Source organism: Phragmites australis, chromosome 17, assembly GCF_958298935.1.
Source record: "Phragmites australis chromosome 17, lpPhrAust1.1, whole genome shotgun sequence".
Lineage (NCBI taxonomy): Eukaryota > Viridiplantae > Streptophyta > Magnoliopsida > Poales > Poaceae > Phragmites > Phragmites australis.
In genome coordinates, this window is record NC_084937.1 from 71,659 (window position 1) to 94,726 (window position 23,068).

The following is a 23,068-nucleotide window of genomic DNA, read 5'->3' on the forward strand; positions in this document are numbered from 1 at the left end:
AAGTGAGATCGAGGGAGAAGAGGAGTCGTTTGTCTACTTCATCTTACAGTGAAGTAAGTATGCTCAATCTCTCCTTCTCAATTTTTTTTATGGAGTGTACACGGCAGATTGTGTTGCTAAGTGTGTACTGCTCAATTTATGGTGCACTAGATTATTTATTTTGTATGTGCTTTGTTAGTTTAGGTGAATGTGATCATACAACTAGGGATCTGTATATTTGCATTGTTTACTAGTTGAGCTTATTAGTTTAATCACATTGTTAATTTAAATGATGCACACGTGAGATAGTCACAAGATTAGTGTACTACATAATATGAAGCTTGTAGAAAATTAATAAGCTGTACAACAGAAGTGTTAAACAATTCCGAAGTTGCTGGAATGTTTCACTTGCCCCATAGCTTTGGTTACTTACATAGTCATGCTTGTACTCCTGCTTGTACTTTGTTTTACCAGGTTTTTATATGCAAGTTAATTATGATGTTTGTAATTTTCTTTACCAGATTTCTATATGCAAGTTTCTTACAAAATGTACCTTTGAAATTACAGGATGACACTTTCTCACAGAAGCCGTCATACTGGGACTTCTAACAGAAGTAGCACAAGACAGAATGCAGCTGGAAGTTAGAGCAGGGCTGCTGATTCACAAGGAGTGGTGCATCAGGAAATAATTAAGGTTTACTTGCGAGGTCCTTCACCACTCCCCCCTGTTATCCCCAATGTGCAAGATCATCCATTGATTCGTGCGGAAGGAGAAACGTTAGTTTGTAAATTTCATGCAAGTTGGAACATCTGTGATGCTTTTTAATTGCTGCATTTTTTCACTTTTCAATGTAATGGGTTGAGGTCTGCAGCAGCGTGATCAGAACCTGCAAATGTTCATGAAGGTACAATCTGTCCTTTAGCATTCTTCTTTTGTACATTGGATTAGCTGTTTTCTAACTTCATGCATCTTTGCATCTAAAATGTAAAGCAAATGGCTCAGCATACTGGAATGCCTATGAGTGTAGTTCCACCTCCAGCTCCGCCGCTACCTCTGCCTCCTACATATAGTGCTACAACCTCTCCAGATCATTCATCTTCGACGCCGCTGGCTAATGCGTATGGTGTTTCAGCTTCTCCAGATCAATCTCCAGAAAATATATGTATGCTGTCCTTGGTCTAGGCTTATTTGAGTAAGCGTGTCAGTTACCTATGTATCTATATCTTCTCACTCTTTTAGTCCAGGAGGACAACATTATTTTTTAGATTAGTATATGAATATGAGAACTGAGCAAGTTCAGTGGCCTCCCTGGTTCTGTTTAAACTGGGATACTAGAAGTAGAACAATGTCCTTGTTTGATGCATGTACGTAATACTGTTATCGGCTGGCTTGTGTCCTGTTTTCTTCATTTTTTTTGCTATGTTATAAGCTCAGGCAGTTAGTACTTGTACAATAGCTGTTCACACTGCTAGCACCTCTATGCACTTGTCTCTAGGTTTATCATATATCAGATGTGAATTTAGTTAAAAAGCAGCAGAACTTTCTTATTTCTAATTGAACCTTGATCTTCATGTGTAGGTTGATAACTTTGGCTCAGCTATTGGAGTAGGAAACCCAGAAGAGACACTTCAAAGGATCGCTAACAGAATGTTCGGTGGATACGTCAATGGTTCCGGAAGTGGTGGGGGAAGCTTCTCCCCTTTGGAGCACGATCTTGCTCCTTATTGATACCTTGCATAGGTGAAATGCAGCTGTGATTTTGTGCCACAAACTTAAAACTAATTTTGTGATGTCAATGTGAGTTTAGATTGGAACTTAAGCTAGCTGGTGGTTACAAGTATTTTGTGGCAGCTGCAAACTTTGTGTCACAAAGGTGACTTGAGGTTGGAACTTAAGATGTTGTGGGTGGTTATTAGTAGCGGTACTTTGCGATGCCAATGTGCTATTTTTAAGTAAAATATGTAATGTACCATGAGATGATGCACTCTTCTAATTAATGCTGTGGAAATTTGGTCTTTATGGCCATCTGTTATCATTGATGTGTTTGATGGATTATTGTGCATGGTTAAATTGCAAATGCAGTTTATGAAATGGAATATCGTGATGTTTTTGTAGGGGAAGAATTGCAAATGAGATGCTGCCATGTGGATCTCTTTCCCTACCAATGAGGATTGTAGGGAAATGTGCTTTACACATAGGATTGTGGAGCCATCTGGATCAAAGCTCCCTACAAATGTGCATTTCTAGAGAAAGAAACAGTCCCTAGGAATCCCAAAGAAAACCATAGGGCACTCTTCCTTTCCACACAAAATTTTCCCTAGGAATCATTCCCTAGTAAATTTCGTAGGGAAACTGTTTCCCTAGCGTTTTTGGGCTGTTCCCTAGTAATTTCAGCTCTAGGGAAACTTGATGTTTCTAGTAGCGTAGATAAGCGGCTAGGGTTTTATCGTTTTGCCTCAGTTGTCACTCACTTATATTGTGTGTCCAACACATTCGAGACTTGGCTATCTCAAGCTAATTAGTCACTCTATGGCAAACAAGCTAACCTGATGCATGCTATGCACCCATGCTAAACAATATCTATCCTAAAAGCAATTGAAGTTCCATGAATCTAATGTGTTAAGCAGAGCCATAGGTGATAGAAAAGCCAGGATAAAGACATGAAACAGACAATAAGGAAATTGCTTTCTCGTTAGTAGCGGATTAGGATGTGACTCTCCGTGTAAGGTGTGAATTCACTAGGATCTTTGCTGTAACACGAAGGATGCGTGATGAGATAGCTTGCTATCCATAGACAGGTTTGATGAAGGGCAATATGCGGTGGCATCAAATCAAACATGTCATTGAGATCAATAGATTAGGTTCAATGTGGTAGGCACCAAAAGAAGCAAAGAAAAAGAAATATACCACCAAAGAAAGCAGAGAAAAAAGAAATATAAACTGTTGAGGTGAGGACCCAGGAGAGAACCACCAATCATACACAATAGTAGTGGTCGATAGACCACCCAAAAGCCCTTGCTAATGAATAGGGCTAATAGTCACCATGACTTTGGAGACCAAGTATGCGAATATGTGATGACGATGTGGGAGAATGCTAACGTTGATAAAATGTATTGTGTGGAATTGCATTTTCTTATCAATGCTAACGGGATCATCATCGTCGGTTAATTTTCCAGGCATTGACACTGATAAAATGCATTGTGTAGAGTATAATTGCATTTCCTTGTTAATGCAAACGGGACCATCATCATCGTCGGCTAATTTCCCGTACTATGCAGATCCACCCTAACAAACCCGCCGGTCTCCAAGCGAAATGGAGGAATAATATAAAAGGCAACGGGACAGGTCATAGTCAAACCTCACTCTGCTGTTCGATTGACCCAGGTCCCACAACTCGGCGGAACATGGGAACAGGGACAAAGCCATAAATTCCACCCCATTTTCGTGCCAGCCTCACCCAACTATGTCTTCTGCTGCATTGGGTCCAAGTCTCCATGTCGTCTCCACAACTCCACTTGTTCTTTGGCCTACTTGCAACTCCCATCCCCACGCGACGCGGCCTCCCTCTGATGCCTGAGATGTCGCCTCGCCGACGAGCGATGAAGGGAGAGGCCAACTGGCTATGGGGAACTGCTGCTCCGACGAGATGGGCCACGCCAGCTCCCACTCCGTCGGTCGTAGCTGATGCCTGAGATGTCGCCTCGCCGACGAGCGATGAAGGGAGAGGCCAACTGGCTATGGGGAACTGCTGCTCCGACGAGATGGGCCACGCCAGCTCCGACTCCGTCGGCCCCGCTTCCGCTACGACCGACCTCTTCCTCAGCTCCCTAGTAGTTGTCCAGGTGATCCCACATTAACATCTATAGAAATTAGAAGCACGCCAACTCATTAGAATATTTCCAAAACTTGCACTAAACAAAGACGCACACATAAGTAATGTCCATAAAATAAATCTTGCCGCAATGGACTCGAGGGGCGAAACTTCTGCTGCCTAACCTCACCACCAAATTGGCTAGATCCGACTGCTTCCGTCAGCGACGGACGTCGGTGACGGGGGCTAGCGATGGCTCCGAAGCCGAGCGTCGTGGTTTCCTCCTCCCTTCATCCCTTATATATCCTTTTCCACCACCGTCGATCCCCTTCACCTACCAGGCCGCGAAGATTATCATCGGCCACCATGGAGGCGTCGTCCGGCAGCATCGCAAGGATCTACACTGAGGGATACGTTGGTCTGATCATGGTGTGGCTGTCGTTGGGCGGCAACAGCTGGATCCGTGTGCTCGAGGCCAGTCATGGCGGCTTCTCGATATGGCCATTTTTTGATCCATAGTGGTTTGGTGGCCGGACCCGTGTGGTTCAGTGACTGAGCTCGACGCCGAGATCTCAGCATGTCGGTTGGAACGGTGTGCTTGGATGTGGCTGTTTCGGGGCCTGCGGCTGGTTCTGCTTGTTTCTGCGTGGCATCGACAACGCCTCCTAATCCGCTCGGGTGGCTACCGGCGGTGATCTGCCGCACGGCCATGCGTCTCACGGTTTGCGGTTGCCTATTGACGTTTGTCTAGATGGTGACTTGGTTTCGGTGGTGGTGCTCCAATTCGTTGGAGCTTTTTTGGAGAGAAGACGCTCAACTGCTCATGGAAAGGCCGGTCAGTTCTAGTTGGTCGTGTTGTTCGTCACCGTTTGTGGTTGCCGGTCACTCTCAAGTGCTAATGGCTGATTGGTCTGTGGACAATCGGTGGACTTCAAAGAAATGTGAGATGCTTTAGATGCTCTGTTCCTCACCTTCCATTCGCGGTAGGACGATGGAGATGTTGGAGCTTGATCCAATCACTTCGTGGTGAAAGATAACAGGTGTTGCTGCTGCACATTAGTTCTTTGTTGTTGAAGTGTACGTGGTTTTGTAGGGTGGTTTTGAGTTGTGGTATTGATAGTTAAAATTTTAAAAATTTGATTGAATCTTAATTAAAACGATAAGTATTTATGATCAAACTGAAGTAATATGCCAAGTTCTTGACATACCTTACTGCGATTCTTTCAGACAGGACCAACTGTAGATTCAATATTTCATATTGCCTTTTACATGCAACTTGTATCAAGACTTCAATGTTGTATGGTTTGATTTCTATTAAAAAAAGGAGCATCAGGCTCACCAGCTGATGCTCAAATGAACCTGGCCAGTCTGAAGTCTGAACCTGCAAGATACATTGCCGTTGGCCGTTGCCGCCGCCGCACTCTCTCTGACGCACCGCCCACTTTGGTCCTGCGTGGCAAGCTTTCACCAGGAGACAGGCGACGCCACGCATCTCCGGAAGTAGGCCACACGGACGCTCTGCCCAGACCACAGCGAGTTGTACTTGAAGGAAGCGGCTAGCTGGTGCGATCGCTGCCGATCCCATGCTCCGCCGCTGCACTGCACCGTGGTCCGCCCGACCACCTCTCTCTGCAGCGCGGCCCTACTCGTCAGATCCTCCTTCTTCCTCGCGCCAGGACACCGTTCCCCATCTACTCCGACGCGGCAACTAATCACCGCACCAAATCCGCCTTGACTACGACCTAGAAGCTCGCCAATCAGTTCAACCGAATCGGTTTCAAACGATCCCCTGATTCCAAGTGGGTACGTCTCGGACACTGAGTTCGAGTTCGATCCATGCGTCCCCCTTATTTATGCACGAACGCCCTAACCAGTCTAGTGGCAGTAAAAAGCATGTCGTCGTCGGCGGTGCTCCGGTTCGCCTGCCGCTCGCTCCGCCGGCCTTCTTCGTTCCCGCGAGCCCTCTTCGCCAAGGAGCAGCGGTTCTTGCCCCGCTCGCCGATGCCTACGCGCCGGCTCTACAGATCCGACGACTGCGTCAGGAAGGCCGAGCTGAGCAAGGTAACCGATCAACTCTTCGTGCTCCCCCTTCTTCTTTGCTGATCGATCTGGAGTTAGTTTCATGCATCCATCTTCGAATTATCCATCTCTGAAATAACTCTTGTTTCTCGCTTTATTACGTTTCTTGGCACCTATTTCTTAAGTTTGCCTACTTTACGCTATATGTCGTGCACCAAAACATTCTAAATTATAATAAACAACCCATTCCATGTCGCACAGTATTCCCAACTAGATACTCAACCAAAACTTCAAAATTCGGGACACGAAACCTCTATCGTGCCACGCAAGAAGACGAAGGTGCCCCTGACACTCGACCAAGTATACCGTATCTTTGATGAGCGGGAGATTATGTTAAAACAACTCGAAGTAGCGATAATAGAGAAGATCAAGCGTGACAGGTATGTATGTATATATACATTAATTAGGCACTTTTTTGCTTTGGAATATATATGCATCGTTTTTGATATATCCTAACCATTTTCTCTTTTAGTTATACTGATTATGCATGCATGATTTGCTTGTAGGCGTAGACGAGTGTTGTTGGGTGCTTCCATCTTCGGCGGCCTTGCCATTTACGTGAAGCAACGTTTCTTTGGTGGGAGTCAAGAGGTCGAGGGGAGCAATTAAACCCTTGGTTCAGTGGGCATATCTCTCTCTCTCTCTATATATATATATAATGAAGGGTTATTATTGAGAGACATGTCTCTCTTCACTAAAGCACATGTTCATTTGGTGAAGACACCTATTTACTAATTGATCACTAACTGTAATCAAACTCTAACACTCCTCCTTAATCAATTGTCCATAATGTAAACATATTGTTAAAAACTCTTTTAAAACCCTGTGGGAAAAATATGAGTAGAAAATAGTATGTTGATATGCCATTAAAACTCTTTTAAAATCCAATGAGAAAATGTAAGGAGAAAATGATATGACATATATGGATTATTTTCTCATTGTAAGCTCATATGAGAAACCTAAATAGGAAAAACTCATTTTAGTGAGTTTAAAGAACAATAATTATGATATATGAATTATATTAAAACCTCCAAAAACGTCTTGAAAAAATAGGAGGAATAATAGTAATATGTTGTTAAAACTCCTTTTAAAATCCAGTAGGAAAATAAGGAGAAAATAGTACATCATATATTGATTATTATCTCTTTGTAAACTCATATGAGAAAAACTTAAAAGGAAAAACTCATATACGATATGTCTTTGATACCTCCTTTAAAAACCCTATAGGGAAAATAGGAGATATGATATATGTTCTTGTGTAGATATTGCTTCATTAAGGACGTGTTTGGTTGCTCCGCTCCGCTTATGCAAGCATCCGTCGGTGCACTCGCTCGTGCTCACCCGCGTGTTTGGTTGCCCGGATTGGCGCTCTCGCCTGCACCCTCCTGCCGGAATCGGGCGTACGTGCCGGGCCTGACTTGCCCGGTGCAAAACACTGTGCGTAATATTTTTTATTTAACTTTAGATTTTATTTAGAGGTACAAGAGTGATCCAAAAATTATAAATATTTCGTGAGCAAACTAGAGCTCACTAGCAACCCATTTTAATTAGTTTGATCCAAAAAGCCAAAGTTAATATTTAATCAAAATTCTCCAAAATAAAAAATTCACTAATATTCTTATCCTGTGATGTACTAATTTATAAAAATATTTTCAACCCTATGTTATTTGGTAAAAAAGTGAGTTCCTTTGTAATGCAACATATACTCATACGGGCAACCAAACACAATCTCTTCTCAGCCAGGCTGAGCACATGCAACCAACCAAACAGACCATATTGCATCTCTCCAGCCTGTCTTAACTCAGCCTACATAACTCATACTCGTCAGGCTGAAGGCATGCGGGCAACCAAACATGCCCTAAAACCTTTTATGAGAAATCTCGTGAGTAAAACTCATATAGGAAAAAGAGTACAATATGATGTATGAACATGTTGAAATTCAAGAGGTGACTCCATCTGAACCTTGCAAATATCGGAGTCGCCGCATACTAATTCGATGAATATGGAATGTGAAAGTTGGTAAGGACTTAGTGAATAAATCAGTGAGATTATCATATGATTTAGTTTATAAGATTTCTATCTCCCTATTACGAGGATAGAACATATAGGGGAAATATGTTTGGTTATATTATTCTTTATGTAACCTGTCTACATTCGAGTAACCATACCAAATTATCATTATAAACGATGGTTGATGATTCAATGGAACCAATATTACATAATAGTTATATGATTATTTTGTGAAGCTATATACATGTATGTGATGTTTCAGAATGATAGGTGGAAGTAACCTCTGGAATCTGTTTTGATAATTCGAATGGGAAGGCTATATCACCATGAAATCAGTCTGTGATATGGTGTTATGGGGATTAGTTATATAGCCAAAATCTGGATATCCCACTATGATCATGTCTTGACTTTTCTAATAGAAAAACCTAGATCTTTAATGCCATAAACATGCCTCGATAACACACCCATACCGCAACGAGGCAAACATATAATAGACGACTAAGAGTCCAAACTGTCAACACAATATAACTAAACCAAAAGTAGAGGTGTTCATGCAAGACGTGCTGCTACCCATCATGCATGCTCGCCATCGCCCCCAAGGTGCACTTGGAAAGATAGCAAGGGTGAGATTTAAAAATCCCAACAAGTGAATTGCTTTAACAAGATAATTCTATTTAGCTACAGTTGATTAAACATTCTTCTTTGAAAATTTTATAAGCTAAACAAGTTAACATTATATGAAAAGCATAATTAAGTCTGACGATACAACATCCACATGCTATCATCGGCTAGTTAAGACTTCACCATAACATCATCAAAATAGTATTAAAGACTTTATTGCAATATAAGAGCGCCATCGAAGCAGTTAAAGTAAAGATATCATATGAATGCAAATGTATGCATAAGTCATGCTCTTCCTCACCCTTACCCCTCCATAAGCAACGTACGTCATTGTACCGGTACAGTCGTGATCATAAGACGACGACAAAACTTTCAATGGATGAGATGCATATGTATGTCATGCTTCATGCATATTTACTAACATAAGATTCAAGATTCAAGTAAATTTCAAAAAAGTAAATATTAAGGCAACAAACTCATGCATAATCGAAAGACAACTTCCAACATAGGTATATACTCCATGCCTCGCATACAATGAATATGAACAAGTACAAGAAAAGAGACATACTCACTTCCTTTACCTCATAATCCAGAGGAAATATTCAATCTTCAGAAGGCGGAAAGTAAGTAACATGCTCATACTTAATTTAATAAATTATTAGTAAGTGCGGTAACTAAAAGATGAAGGTAACCAAATAACAAGTTAAAGCGTAGCCATCCGCTGCATTCACATGCCTTCACCGATGATGATGGCGGAAACTAGCTACGTCCCGAAGAGGCACCACCTGAACATGTGCATAGATAAGCACCAAAAGGCCACAACAACAAAAGCAAAAGGAGACACGCTCCTACACCTAAAAACCCTACAAACACGACAACCGAGATCTACGGAAAGACTTCTACCATGTAGCTTGCATGATGCAAAGCGAGACTTCCTCTCACGAGGTCGAAGATCGAAGAACAAAGACACCACGCAAACTAACTTTCGACGGACGACGACATCCTTTTATTAATTACTCCTAAACCACTCATCCGAATTGAACAAGACCAACACCATCGGAAAGATACCGACAAGACCTACGACCTTCATTTTTGACTTATGGTTGAATTCGACACCGGTCAAACCTCAATTTTCAAATTATATCACTGCACGCAACTGATCGACCAGAACACTAATCTAATAATGGAATCGACCGTTCCCAACTATCCACAAGCATCTAAGGACTAATTAGAAATTACCTTCATGACGAAGAACTTGAATTGACGACGGATTTGACAAAACTCCCAAAAACCACCTTCTCCATTTCATCTTGTTCTTCCTCCTCCTTCTCCTTTCTTCATCGTCTTCCTTCTCCTTTCTTCCTCTTCCTTTCTTCTTTATTCTTTCTCTCTTGGCCAGCCGGCTGGCCCTCTCCTCTCTGCACCCCCTTCCCACCCCTTCCTCTAGCCGCAATTGGTGGTGGCCGAAGGCGGCAATTGCAGGTTCGGCTGGCAGCCGGAGGTGACGGTCAGGCGGTGGCTAGGGTTGGAAGGCATGGGGTCGAGTTGGGTTGAGTGTGAGTAGGATTGGGTGGTGAAGATCCCACCTGACCTTATCTCTTCTTTTTAATTTTTTTCTCTCTCTCATCCAATGGTTTAGACTTATTGAACTCGCTATGGCTTCACCGATTGACCAAACGAGACGTTTGATAGCAAAACGGAATTGTCTCAATGAGATCTACACATCTGCGGTCTAAAGGTCATATTTCGCACCCCTCATGGGTCCCACAGTCAAATTTTTGAATTTCGCATTTTCGGGTATTACATAACAATTGCACATGCTAGTCTCAATAGGCTGAGTGTGGTACCGTGATGCAAATGACTGTAGCATCTAGGTCCCTAGGTAAGTGGTAAGTGTTTCGGTGATTAATGACAACCGTATTACTGTGACTAACAATTTGTTTTGAAGGGAATCAAAAAATTTAGTATACAATGATATTTGGGTAATCTTGGTCCCTAAAGTGCTTATATGGACAATCAAAGGACATATGCTTTAAGATTAAGGATCTTCTAGTTCTAAGTGTCACAAAGGAGATGGAGGACACTTAGAGTAGTATAGGTCTTCTTTTCTTTTAGTCTTTTGACCGTATTATAAAGAGGGGCTAAAAGTAGTAGCTTGACTTAGTGAGTCTAGACATAGCTGATGCACACTTGTTAAATTCTAGCACTAGGTAGAGCATACAAGTCCATAGTGAAGTTGTCGAGGAGTTAGAGCTCAAAGAGAGTTGAATTGGACGAGCTCAGAAAAAAAAATATATATCACTCACCGGATTATCCTCTGATGGATGTCTAATACTCACCGGATAAACACTAATTGAGGCATCCGAATTATATGAAAAATTTCAGAAGTGTTACACCGGAACATCCGGTGACCACCGGAGCTTTTCCAGCAGAGAAAATTTTCGGAGAAAAACAATTTTGTACTCACCGGATTATCCGGTGACTGCATAATATGAACACCGGACTATTTCTTGCAGAGAGCATTGCTTCGGGCCACAGTGGAAAATTATGTTCACCAGACTATCCGGTGACTTAGCTGGCAGACCACCGGAGAAATATTGTGAAGAAACTCAGACAAATTGAACTCACCGGATTATCCGGTGAGAGCAAAAATATCACCAGAGTATTTCTTGCAAAAGGTTCTGAAATTCAAAGGGTCGGTGAGTTGTATTCACCGGATTATCCGGTGATGACTGCGTGTTCACCGGAGTTTATCACCGGACAAATGTTGCCGTGCAACGGCTAGTGACAGCTGGCTCTGGGTTTGAACCCACCGGATTATCCGGTGATCTTAAGGATATAGACAGCGGATTATCCGGTGATTACAGAAAAATGAGAGTGGTTAGCCAACGGCTAATTTTGATCTCTAGGCTATAAATACCCACTCAGTTGGTTTCAAGAGGTGTTCTTGCGACCTTGTAGCAGCTCATACACTTGGTGTGTCATTTAGAAGCAAGAGAGAGAGCACTTGTGTTCATTCTAAGTTCTTAGTTGAGGATTAAGGACTTCTTTGAGTGCTTGAAGAGTAACAAGTGTGCATCTAGCTGTTGTCTAGGTTTGGTCTTTGTCAAGTGAAGCTTGAGGCTTGTTACTCTTGGTGGTTGGCAACACCTAGATGGTCTTGGTGATCGGAGGATTTCTCGGTGAGCTCTTGGAGAAATTGTGGGAGCTCCGAAAAAAGAGGATGCACTTGGTTTGATACCCGCCAATCCGGAGATGGAGAAGGGGTAATCAAGAGGGAGCACTTGAGCCTTGGTGACTCAAGGGGGAGCGACATCCTTGGTGGATGCTCCAACGAGGACTAGGGGGAAGTGCCAACTTCTCGAAACCTCGGAAAAAAATCGGTGTTGTCTTCTCCAACTCTTTACTTTCTTGCATCTTATTTTGAGCTTTGTTATTATTGCAAGTTCTTCTTAGGAATTGTCTTTCTTAGTTAATTCTTGCTTGGTTAGCTATCTTGTGCTAGTTAAAATTCCTTACTTGCGTTTCTTATAAGTTTTATTTGGTCAAGCGGTAGTTAATTAAAAAGAAAAAAAATTTAATATCCCAATTCACCTCCCTCTTAGGCTATTCGATCCTTTCAATGACATGAGGCTTACTGCTGGTGGTCCAAGGTTCTGAGGAAGATGCATGACTACATGACTAGAGCAAGCAGAGGAAGATTGTGAACGTGTCCGGCCAAAAGTATTTTGGTCAGATCTTGTGAATTAAGTGCCTTGTCTAGTTATCCCATCACAAAATCACAGCTAACTAAAACAAAAGTCCAGTAGCTTTCATGAAATATGTGGACAATATGTAGCACAAAGCATTGTAATTTTCAATAAACATATTCATGTATAAAAGATAGTTCCCTCCTCCTTTTTCCGGGCTTGGGACCAGCTACACCATCAAGTTTTACACCCAAGATGACATAGGCGGAGTTACCTACCTAAAAAAAATCAAAATAAAAGGACAAACACTAGACACCAAAGGAAACTAGAAACACGATATTACACACTATTAATGACAAACTCAACTAAGTAGAACATACATGGATTAAAGCTTAAGTTCTCTCTTTTTTTGGCTTTTCATTTTTCCTTTTTTTTTATGATTTTTTCTTTTTTTGGATTTTTTTTTGTATTTTTGCATACATGGAGAAAAAGGTCATGAGCGGGTAATAGAATAATACAGAGAATAACAACTGCATGAGTCCCTAGGATTGATAACCTGCAAAATAAACAAGCACAGAAAAATAAACATGTCTATATAAATAAGAGAATTTATAATTTAAGAACTCTAAAAGAGAAAGCAGCAACCATCGAGGAGTTAGACCTGAGCAAATGTCCAAAACGCCGATGTTAGCTTAGACCCCATTTGGACACATATAGGGGATAATTAGTAACCATACAGGAGGAGAAAGAACTAGGTTATATATTGAGTTGGTCCCAGACTCAATAAGCAATATCCTCTTTCTTTTCTTCTAATAAAATTTCGAGTTGAAGTTGAAATTTTGAAAGGTGTTAAAACCTATATCAAAAAAAGGTTTTCAAGTTTCCATTTAACTATTCGTTTCCGGTACAAATTGACAACAGGAGGAAAAAGAGAAGCTCGACAATTTCATAAGGTAAGGATGGTGACAGTTTCATCAAATGCTAGTCATAACTGCACACTACAGATTAGTCTAAAGTATACAGGTTTGCAACATGCTTCCGATGAAAAACAAGTCCATGCTGAACCTATTTAATCTAAAGTAATCCGCTAATCTAAAGTATAAAACCTCGTTAATCTAAAGTATACAGGTTGATTGATAACCCTAATGAACTTATTTAATCTAAAGTATTAATTGGACAGTCCGAGCATTAAATGGAGAATTCAAACAAGGTAGTAATGAAAGACCCAAAACTAAATTTATGTCCAAACAAGTGCGAAATTCAAACAAGGTAGCATTAATTAATCAAATAATGGATTCTAGAATGCATTAATTAATCAGAGTGCAGATTTCAAATAAGGGATTCCAGAATGCATTAATTAAATGGACAACCAACAAAATACGCAAAACATAATTAATGCTCTGTTCATACCAGGGTGTCTCTCAGCCTTAATCCCATGTGTAGACGTCCAGGTCTTCTCCATGGAGTTGGTGGCGTTGTTGTCGAAGCCCAGGCACCCACAGTGAGGAGACCACCTGCATATCCACGTCCAGCCACAGCTGCTCCAAACTACTCAGCTGCTCAACACACTTCAAATTCGGACAATAGTTTAATCGCAGCTCTCGCACTTGGGGAAGATTCGAGACCCTCTCCAGGCCTTCACATCCGTCAATTACAAGGATCTCTGGGAGGAACGGGGGGCTCTCCACCACCTTAAGGCTGCCCACACCTCTCAAGTAGAGCACCTTCAAGCTGGTGGCCTCCTGTCCAAGTTGCCATGGGAGAGCTCTCAGCTTGGGGCAACACACAAGTTGCAATTCGTTCAAATGAGGGAACAACTGCATCCTCGGTGGTGGGTCTTTCCACCTTTGCTTCGTAGCAGTTCCATCCTCTGCCCCTTCCTTACCAGCTGTCGTTGTTGCTTCTTCTTCTTCAACAACAACAAAAGTCCACTCCTCCCAGTTGGGCATATCCTCAATGACCAATGTTTCAAGCTTGGGGAAAGCCACTTCCTCTACAGATCCGGGATTACCCACTCCACAGCCAACAAATTCGGGTCCAATTTTGGTAATTGCAGTTGCTCCCTCGATTCTCAGAAATTTCAAGTTGGGGAGCTGCCCGATTGGAGGAATATGCACACAGGATTTGCAGTCTATGAGTTGCAAGTATATTACTGAAGACAAATGGGTATTAGTACCTAGCCAGGTGGGATACCTGCGACCAAAGAAATTCATAATACCTAGATCTTCCAGGTTGTGTGGAGGTATTAGCTGCTCAAAGGTCCTCTCAATATTGATTACATCCTCTTCAGAATATGGCTCATCTGTACATTCTGTGCACCATAGATTTAATACTCTGAGATATCTTTTGTCTATTAGCAGTGAATCTGCAGTACAAGGGGTTGCTTTTTCCAATTTAATCATATCAAGACTCCTCAGTTGCAAAAGAGGACCCAACTCTTCCAGGTTCCATCCTTCTTGCATTTTAGTACTATTATCACTGCTACCACCAATCGGAAATCCTCCTAAATCATTGAGAAACTTCAACCCGCATATCCCTTTTGGAACCTGATCTATTGGTGTCCCACGAAGACCAAGGCGTCTTAAGTTGCATAATCGAGTGATCCCTGAAGGAAGAATATGCAAAGCATCACAACGATCCAAATTCAATATCTGAAGGTTTATGAGAGAACCGATGGATTCCGGAAGACAAGATATGTCAGTGCCATCAAGATCCAGTAATCGTAGATGGATCAAACTTCCAATACAAGATGGAACACTTTGTACAAGCGTGCTAGTCAAATCCAAAACTCGAATGTATGGAAATCTTCTAAATATTGTATTATCAACTCTCAGAGACTTGTCATATGAAGTATGCCAAGTTCTCACTTTATATTGCTCATTATCCATGCTAGGTAGCATCTGCATATCCTTCACAGTGACAACTGAAATACGTCGAAATTTACTTATAATATTAGACCCTAGTGATTCTGGATCTCCGACAAAACATTCTTCTCTAGACAAATAACGAGCAAGCTGCCATAATAGATCATGCACTCTGCATCGACTATAGTTAGCATATCTATAATTTGGTTGGAGGAGATTCCGATAGATCAACTCATTGTAGTATTCTTCTGCTGTATCTTCTAGTAGTTGGCTTTCTTGCTCATCTATAAATCCTTCAGCCACCCAAAACCTGATAATATCTTCACGAAAAATAACTGCATCTTCAGGATATGTAGCACAATAGATGAAACACTGTTTTAAATGGTGTGGTAACTCTTCATAGCTTAGATATAAAGCACCTCTTATTTCACTTGGAATGTTGCTCATGGACCATGCATCTTTTCTTAAAATCTTTTTCCATTCATTCTCCGTTTGATCTTTGCTTGCTAAAACTCTGGCGATAAGCTTGATTGCAAGAGGAAGACCACCACATTTTTGAACAATCTCAATCCCTATGTCCCGCAGATTTTGCACTCCTTTCTCTTCGTTGATGTTCATGCTCTTCCAAAGTAACTCCCATCCTACATCCACTGACAGTAAATCAACTCGATGTGTATCATCCACCCCAATTTCTGCAGCAACTGTGTCATGTCGAGTAGTTACTAGAATTATCCCTGTGGCTGCAGCGTGCAATGGAGTACTCAGTAGATTTGTCCATGTGTCAGACTGCCAGATATCATCCAACACAAGGAAAATACTCTTATCTTTAATGGCCGATGCTAGATTGCTTTGGAGTTCTCCAACTGATTCGCCTTGCTCTTGGTGTACTCCAATACATCGAAGAACGTCCTTTAAGAGAGCAACTTCAGAATAGTCTTTGGAAACACAAACCCATGCATGTTTGTTGAATATCCCTTTTATCTTTTGGTCGTTGTAGATTTTCTGAGCTAGTGTCGTCTTACCGACTCCTCCTGTTCCAACAATAGCGAGCTTGTAAAACTTCTTTTCCTTGTGTGCAAGCACCAAGTCTACTACTTTCCTGCAAGCATATATGACCTCCTTACCCACAAGGTTGGGTTCAACAAGGTTGGAACTTTTTCTCAGTTTTGGTGCTGAAACTTTTTCAGTAGGTTGTGTATTGGTGAGTGATAAAAATACTCTGTCCTTTGCAATATTCTCTATTCTTTTGTTCAGGTTTCTAATCTTGACAGCAACCTCATGACGTGTTCGGAAATTAGAAAGGCAAGAGGAAAGGGAAAGGCCACTACATGTACTTGATTTGCTTGATGATGGCGAAGAATCATCCGGCAATAGCTTGCGTGCTTTCAATCTAGCCAAGTCAATAATAATATCGGCGTCATACATAGCATCTCTTAGTTGACCAAGCCAATTGTTAACAGCTGATTCTTCTACGCTCCTTCGCTCTGCATCATTAAGAAAGTGTCGGATTTGGTCCATTCTTCGTTTCAGTTCCATGAGCTCTTCTTTCACACCTAAAATTAGTGTGGCCTCCTCTGTAATGAGATCTTGCAACATCTTGGCACATGATCCAACCAAAGAATGTAGTATGGTTGCCATCAGATGAAGACGTGAGGGAGATTCACCAAAAAAGTTGTGGGCTGGCAATGAATGCACAAATGATTCAACCAAAAAAGTTTGCTCATATGATCAACCCATCACTACTTTAACATGCAGCAGACTGAGCCCAAGGGAGATGAAAAGTAACTGATAAACCAATTTATATAACGAATAGCAGAAGTTATCAGACAATCACCAATGGAAAGCCTCAGATCACGCTGCTACACCTGCAAAAATTGGAGAAAGAATGAAAAGGCGAAGTGCTTGCTCGTTGAAAGAAAGCTGGTTCAATCACTGGCTATATATAAATAGAATGGTTTAGCAGAAAACAAGGAGAATTACCACTGAATTAGATGTATGATAATACACAAAGTACCTTATTACAGGTCAGTTGATAAGCCACTGATCAGAATGCTGCACACGGAGATTAGTTTGTGTCAATGCAAATGTTATGCTCCCAGTAGGGCCTCTTCAATCAGTGGTCCAACAGAAACAAGTGCACTTATCAGCATCAAACTTCTGCCATCTCTGCATGATCAGCACGTGCAATTGAGGCATGTGTGTATGAGAAAGGAGGAAATAATAACTCTTTTTCTGAGCTGAGCAGAGATAAAGGATGCAAGAGCAGAGGAGAGCACTGTTTGATAAAAAAAATATGCCCACGAGGGCGATAATCATCTATGCAAGTTGCACGATTCAATCAAAAGGACAATTGCGGAGGCTTTACATCATAAAATGAAGGTGGATCAGTATATATGTCGGCAGAAGGGCGCTGTTCGAATAAGCTCTCTTGGCGGTGGCGCATCTGCAAAACCAGACAGAAGGCGTCATTCGGCGGAAGTAGACATGCATCATCTGGAACTTACAACTGCAACTCCAGCAATCATTCATCTGGGAGCGATGATATACCCAGGGCTAGGGTGCAAGCTGTTCTGCACTGGAAGTCCTGGAGATGATTGTGTTACGCTGCAAGTTCTTCCTTTGGCGATTACTACAAGATCAAGATGGTCTTCAACATCCACATATGCCTCACTATCCCTTATGCCTTCTTCTACAGCGGAGATGATGGACCACTTGCTAGTGGAATTCGCTTTCGCGCAGCAAATCTGGTTCCATGTTATCGATCAGCTGGATAGGTCAGTGGCTCGAATGATATTCTCATGGAGACAACTCGTGATGATATTCTCATGGAGAATTGGAGAAAGATTAGTGGGTCACTGTCGAGGGGACAACTGGCGAAGTGCGAGCGATAGAAAAGAAAACAAGAAAGCGTGAGGGCATCAATTCGATCGTCGTCGTGAAACTGTGGCTGGCTTCTATGGGAGGCTCGAAAATTTGATTGTTCTTTGTGAATTTTCTGAAATTGTTTCACCTACGAATCTCAAATCATATCCCACGGACAACAAAGTGGGTGAGACGAGTTTTTATGCGACTGATTTATAGCAATGCCGTAAATGTATTTATACCAGCCTAGCAAAGTTTGATCAGCTAAGCACAAACGAATTCGTTATGATGGCATATCTTTTGAGAGCAAGTAATTTATGGGATATGCACACAACATGAATTGTACTTCTGACATTCTATTTTTTTAGTAAACTATGGTTTACCAAACACACATCCATGTAATTTTTTTTTCATTTCTCTATCTCTAAAATAAATGCGTTAGAGCATATACCAGTAGCTCAGAACCGGTTAGGACAACCACTCTCTTTATAACGGAGGAGACCCATAGATGGACATCACCCTGAAACAGAGGTTTGATCAACTTATATCGAAGTTCATGGCATAAGTCATGTCAAATTATCAGTTTTCTACTTGCATTCCTATAAAGTAAAGAAATTTAGAATAGCTCTGAAGAATATACATCTTGATCAATTTGGTCCAACTGGTTGCATTGTTCGCACTTTCTAAACTGAAGCTTTACTCGGTGTCTTCTTATTCTTGCTCCTGCTATCATCACTCGTGTTCTCAACGGCTGCCTGAGTGAGGTGATCGAGCACCGCAGAGAGCTCCATCAGGGGGACCTGTTGTCTCTGATGCTTTTCATCCTGCTCATAGATGGGTTGAATTCTTTGTTTGTTAAGGTTGCACAAGAGGGTCTTCTTCTACCGCTGACCAACAGGGAGATTGGGCATCGACTCTCCATGTTTGCGGATGATGTTGCGCTGGTCATCCATCCGTCGGCCCGGGACTTGGCAATCACCAAGGGCATCTTGCACTGCTTTGGTATGGTGTCGGGCCTGTGTACCAACATGCTCAAAAGCTCTATCATCCCTATTCGGTGCCTGGAAAGTAACTTGGACCTTGTATGCTCGGAGTTGCCGTGCATGGTGTCGACCTTCCCATGCAAGTATTTGAGAGTTCCTTTGTCAATCCGCAACCTGTCCAAGGTAGACCTTCAACCAATTCTTGATAACATTGATGATATGTTACCCGGCTGGAAGGCAGGGTTGATGAATATCGCGGGTAGAGTTGTCCTGGTTAGCGTGGTACTCATGGCAATCCCTGTCTACACACTCTTTGCTTTGGATGTGCCAAAATGGTTGATTAAGGCCATCGACAAAAGAAGGCGGGCATTCCTTTAGAAGGGGCAGCGGAATGTGCAAGGCGGTCACTGTGCAGTAGCTTGGCAGCGGGTTTGTCGGTCGCATGAGCTTGGTGATCTCAGCATCCATAATCTGGTTATGCTTGGTTGGTCACTCAGGATGAGATGGCTCTGGCAGCAGAACTCGGCCTCTCAGTCCATCCTAATGCTCGTGCGCTCTTCATGGTATCTATGATTGCCTTGGTGGGTGATGGGAGGTCCACTCTGTTCTGGTCGGATTGTTGGCTCCACAGTCACTCCCTGCTGGAGATGACACCACATTTGATGCCGTTTGTGGCAAAACGGGCCATCAGAAAGCGCACAGTCTATGAGGCTTTACAGGATCGGCTCTGGATTCGTGATATCCGGGGTGGTCTTTCTATACCAGCGATGGCTGACTATCTGCGGGTGTGGGATGCTCTGGAGGGGAGGGTCCTGATGGAGGAGCGCCCCTGTCGGAGGGTTAACTCCTGTCGCAGGGATCCTGAGAGATCTCTTTGTAGAGATTCGGCCGGGGGATGATCCTGAACAAGTTTGCTGGAGAAATAAATGGATGTAAATGCGATGGCCGGTGGGGTGGAATGATCCAATGCAGAAAAGAGTAAATGCACTGGGAGTTTAGACAGGTTCGGGCCGCACGGAGGCGTAACACCCTACTCCTGTATGAATGCTATAAATGCCTTGAGAATGTCCCTCAATGATGTTGCGGGTTATAAGAATGTTTGTCTATCCAAGAGCCAGGGGCTCCTAGTTCTTCGATCTGTATGTATCTATTTGCTTTGGGTGCCCTTGGACTTCTCGATCTTCTCTATTTCCTCAACTTCTTCAGCCGTGCAGAGCTCGCCAGACCTTTCAAACCTCCAAACTTATTCCCCGATTCAACCTGTCTTTGTCCGTGCTGCTGGCCGCTTTAAATACCCGCCGGCAGTAGCGTGCCCCGAAAGGGAGGGCACGAGTTCCAAGGCACTATAAAATGGAAAGGGTGTCATCATAGCCTCTGTGCGAAGTGACGGGAGTTGAAAATGCGCCCCACACCCGGTCATCAGGCGTCATGATGGCGCTGGCAACGGGCGCCATAGAGAGGGCCCACTGGGCAGCGGCAGAGCGGCCCGGCGTGCCCGCCCTGTCTTGTTCTCCTACCACAACAGCGCGGCAGACGGAATGCCTCGGGCCTTGCGACGCTATCCCGAGGCGCGCCGGATGGCACGGGATGGGACCCGTGCATTTAATGTCCCCACGCCCTTCTGCCAGAATATGGCAGGAACTGACACCGAGCGTGGCAGGAGCAGTTGGAGGTGACAGGCCACGCGCGCTCTTAAATGCGGCCTCGGGCCTTTCACTGGTTGACACCTCATCTCTGGACCCCTATGAGGGCCATTGTCAGGGGGCTTCCTAGGTCGTCGGGGAACCGAGTGCTCGGGGTCACTGTTCACCTCCCCGAGCACTCTCTCCCGAGAATACCCTTTCTTGGTCCTCGGGGAACCGAGTGCTCGGGGTCACTGTTTACGGCCCGAGCACTCTCTCCCGGTCTTGTCTGTACGGATCCTCGGGTAACCGAGTGCTCGGGGGCCACTGCTCGCAGCCCTGAGCACTCTCTCCCGGAACTTCCTTCGTTGAATCCTCGGGGCACTCGAGTGCCCGGGGGGCTACTGCTCGCAGCCCCGGGCACACCTCTCCCGGTGCTCAGTTCTCCTGGTCGTCGTGGGACTTGGGTGCTCGGGGGTCGCTGTTCACCTCCCCGAGCACTTTCTTCCTGGCTACTTAGTCTTCATAGTTCATCGGGGAACCCGGGTACTCGGGGACCACTAATTGTGGCCCCAAGCGCCCTCTCCCGGGACTTAGTCTTCTCTACCTCGCGGAGGTGACCCCGCGGGATGGCACCACGTGGTGGATTGCTGGCCTGGCCTCGGAATTCGGGGACCCCCGGTTCCTGATTCACCGACAGCAGCCCCCGGGCCCATTGGCAGGCGATGGCCCAGAGACTGCGGATGGGCCCTTCGTCGACAACGAGGCTGAACCCAGCACCGACGCCACGCGGCGCGCTCTTAGGCGCTGTCCCTTCCGGTCCGGGCTTCTGGTACGGCCCAATGGGGAGCCGAACGGACGGGCGCGGGTGGCAACCGCTGATAACCGCGCGGCCCGGCGGAGATTCGCCTGACGGTTGCGCTGGCCGAGGAAACCGTCTCGCCGAGCGCATCGCGGCAGGGGACGTTTGAATTTCCCTGGAGTACAAAAGGAGGAGGGGAGCTGCTGATCCGCCGGGAGACGGAGGCTGCCGAGGCGTTGGTGGCCTCAGTCGCTCGGGAGGAGCGGGCCGCCAAGTGGGTGTCAGAGCTGACTGCCCGGGAGCAGGCCCTCTCTGCCCTTGCCGAGCAGGTGAAGCCGAGGTAGGCCGAAGTCGCCTCGACCAGCACGGCCGAGGGATTGAGCCTCGAGGAGCGGCTGCAGAGCTTGAAGGATGAGCTCGAGACCGCCCGCGCCTAACAGACCAACGTGAAGCTGATGATGGAAGACATCCTTCGGCAGGTACGGAGGTCTGTGAGGGTGGCCGGGCTCGGGCGAGTCCATGTGGGGGCGAAGGGGATGGACATCGGCCACATCGCCCTTGGCTTCCAGAGAATCAGCCAGCGCCTCGAGACGCTTCCCCAGGCAGTGCAGGAGCTAGCTGCTCGGGAAGGGCGTGGCTTGGCCCAAGCGGTGGCCGAGCATGTCCTGGCTTGCTATCAGAGCCGGGATCCGAACTTCTCGCTGGAGCCAGCTCGGGAAGGGGTGATCAAGGCCGAGGAGGAGGCCACCCGGGAAGCTGTTCGGGGCGTCACCGCTTAGGTGGCGGCTTGCTTCATGCGGGAGCCGCCGCCACCGGACGCTGGCAGCAGCGGCGAGGAGGCCCCGCAACCTTCCGAGCCCAACGGCTCTGACTTAGATTAGGCTTTTGTAATTTTCTTTTTCTTTGACTTGATGTAAATATGGGAGTGATCCCTCAGAATAGTTGTCCTTTCTTGTGAATATAATGAAAGCCTTTCTTTGGGGTCGCAACTCCAGTGTTCTTCCAAATGCTTGATGAAGTTTCTGTTCCTTTCACTTGATGTCCCGAGGAGTACTCAGTCAGACCGAGCCCGACCTTTCCCTCCCCGAGAACGAAGTCACCCCGACCACTCAACACCCGAGTAGTGAGGCCTTCTTCACGCGTTCAGCCCCCAAGCCCTCGCGAGTCCGCAGCGGCTAAGTGAAAAGACAAATGCACGAACTTCCTTGCTCGGGAGATAGGTCGATCCAGCACAGAGCACGCCACGACCAGTGAACACTTTCCCATTTTGTGACCACTCAAATAGGTAGACTGAAGACACGTGCGGGCCGAAATGCGACCAAGAGTCCCCATGGTTTGGTGGTGCCCGGGCTAGAACGGACCGGACCGAGCACCAACAGCCCGCCCCCAGGGTCTAGGCTCCCGACCGCTCTTTGCTCGAGCGGTGAGATTACCCGAGAACCCTAGAGGCTCGGTAGTGCCTGGGGCCTTTTAAGCGGACCGAACACCATGACCACCATGAAGGACTTCGGTCAGACATCGCCGTTCGTACGGTACACCTTTCTACTGTCCGTTCTGTCGTTCCGAGAAAAGCGGACACGTGGCAGGGTTTTGTGCGCGAGGAGACCATCTCGACGAACAGATTAGAATACGAGGGCCCCGAGGATAACTCGGGAACAATATATTAATGACTGTAAAATTTGTATGAATTTAACCACTCACCGGACAGCCGTCAGCTTTTCGGCCGACCGATCCAGGAGAGGCAT

General features: G+C 44.8%; 2 protein-coding genes and 1 long non-coding RNA gene across 4 annotated transcripts; 2 read left to right on the forward strand and 1 right to left on the reverse strand.

Annotated features, from left to right (window-relative positions):
* The first annotated feature begins 747 nt into the window (after positions 1–747).
* Positions 748–2,015, forward strand: LOC133896748 (uncharacterized). Its single transcript, XR_009905823.1, has 2 exons — positions 748–1,142; positions 1,559–2,015. It is a non-coding gene; the product is annotated as an uncharacterized LOC133896748 (long non-coding RNA).
* A 3,541-nt stretch (positions 2,016–5,556) lies between these two features.
* LOC133896765 (uncharacterized) lies at positions 5,557–6,502 on the forward strand. Its single transcript, XM_062337379.1, has 3 exons — positions 5,557–5,852; positions 6,072–6,250; positions 6,377–6,502. The coding sequence occupies exons 1-3, from the start codon at positions 5,628–5,630 to the stop codon at positions 6,477–6,479; spliced, it is 507 nt and encodes a 168-aa protein (XP_062193363.1). The 5' UTR covers positions 5,557–5,627; the 3' UTR covers positions 6,480–6,502.
* Positions 6,503–12,200: 5,698 nt separating this feature from the next.
* Positions 12,201–17,466, reverse strand: LOC133897778 (putative disease resistance protein RGA1). Of its 2 annotated transcripts, XM_062338601.1 has the most exons (4): positions 17,420–17,466; positions 15,474–17,220; positions 13,601–15,374; positions 12,201–12,746 (listed from the first exon to the last, which is right to left on the reverse strand). In XM_062338601.1, exons 2-3 carry the CDS (start codon positions 16,690–16,692, stop codon positions 13,618–13,620), a joined length of 2,976 nt encoding a protein of 991 aa, XP_062194585.1. In that variant the 5' UTR covers positions 16,693–17,220; positions 17,420–17,466; the 3' UTR covers positions 12,201–12,746; positions 13,601–13,617. The 2 variants fall into 2 exon arrangements, with proteins under 2 accessions (XP_062194585.1, XP_062194584.1); XM_062338600.1 differs by having other exon boundaries at positions 13,601–17,220.
* Positions 17,467–23,068: the final 5,602 nt, after the last annotated feature.

Coding starts and splice junctions, on each gene's coding strand:
- LOC133896765 (XM_062337379.1), top strand. CDS start 5,628: ATGCGTCCCCCTTATTTATGCACGAACGCCCTAACCAGTCTAGTGGCA. Junction 5,853..6,071: donor GGAAGGCCGAGCTGAGCAAG/GTAACCGATCAA, acceptor CATGTCGCACAG/TATTCCCAACTAGATACTCA. Junction 6,251..6,376: donor GAGAAGATCAAGCGTGACAG/GTATGTATGTAT, acceptor ATTTGCTTGTAG/GCGTAGACGAGTGTTGTTGG.
- LOC133897778 (XM_062338600.1), bottom strand. CDS start 16,692: ATGGCAACCATACTACATTCTTTGGTTGGATCATGTGCCAAGATGTTG.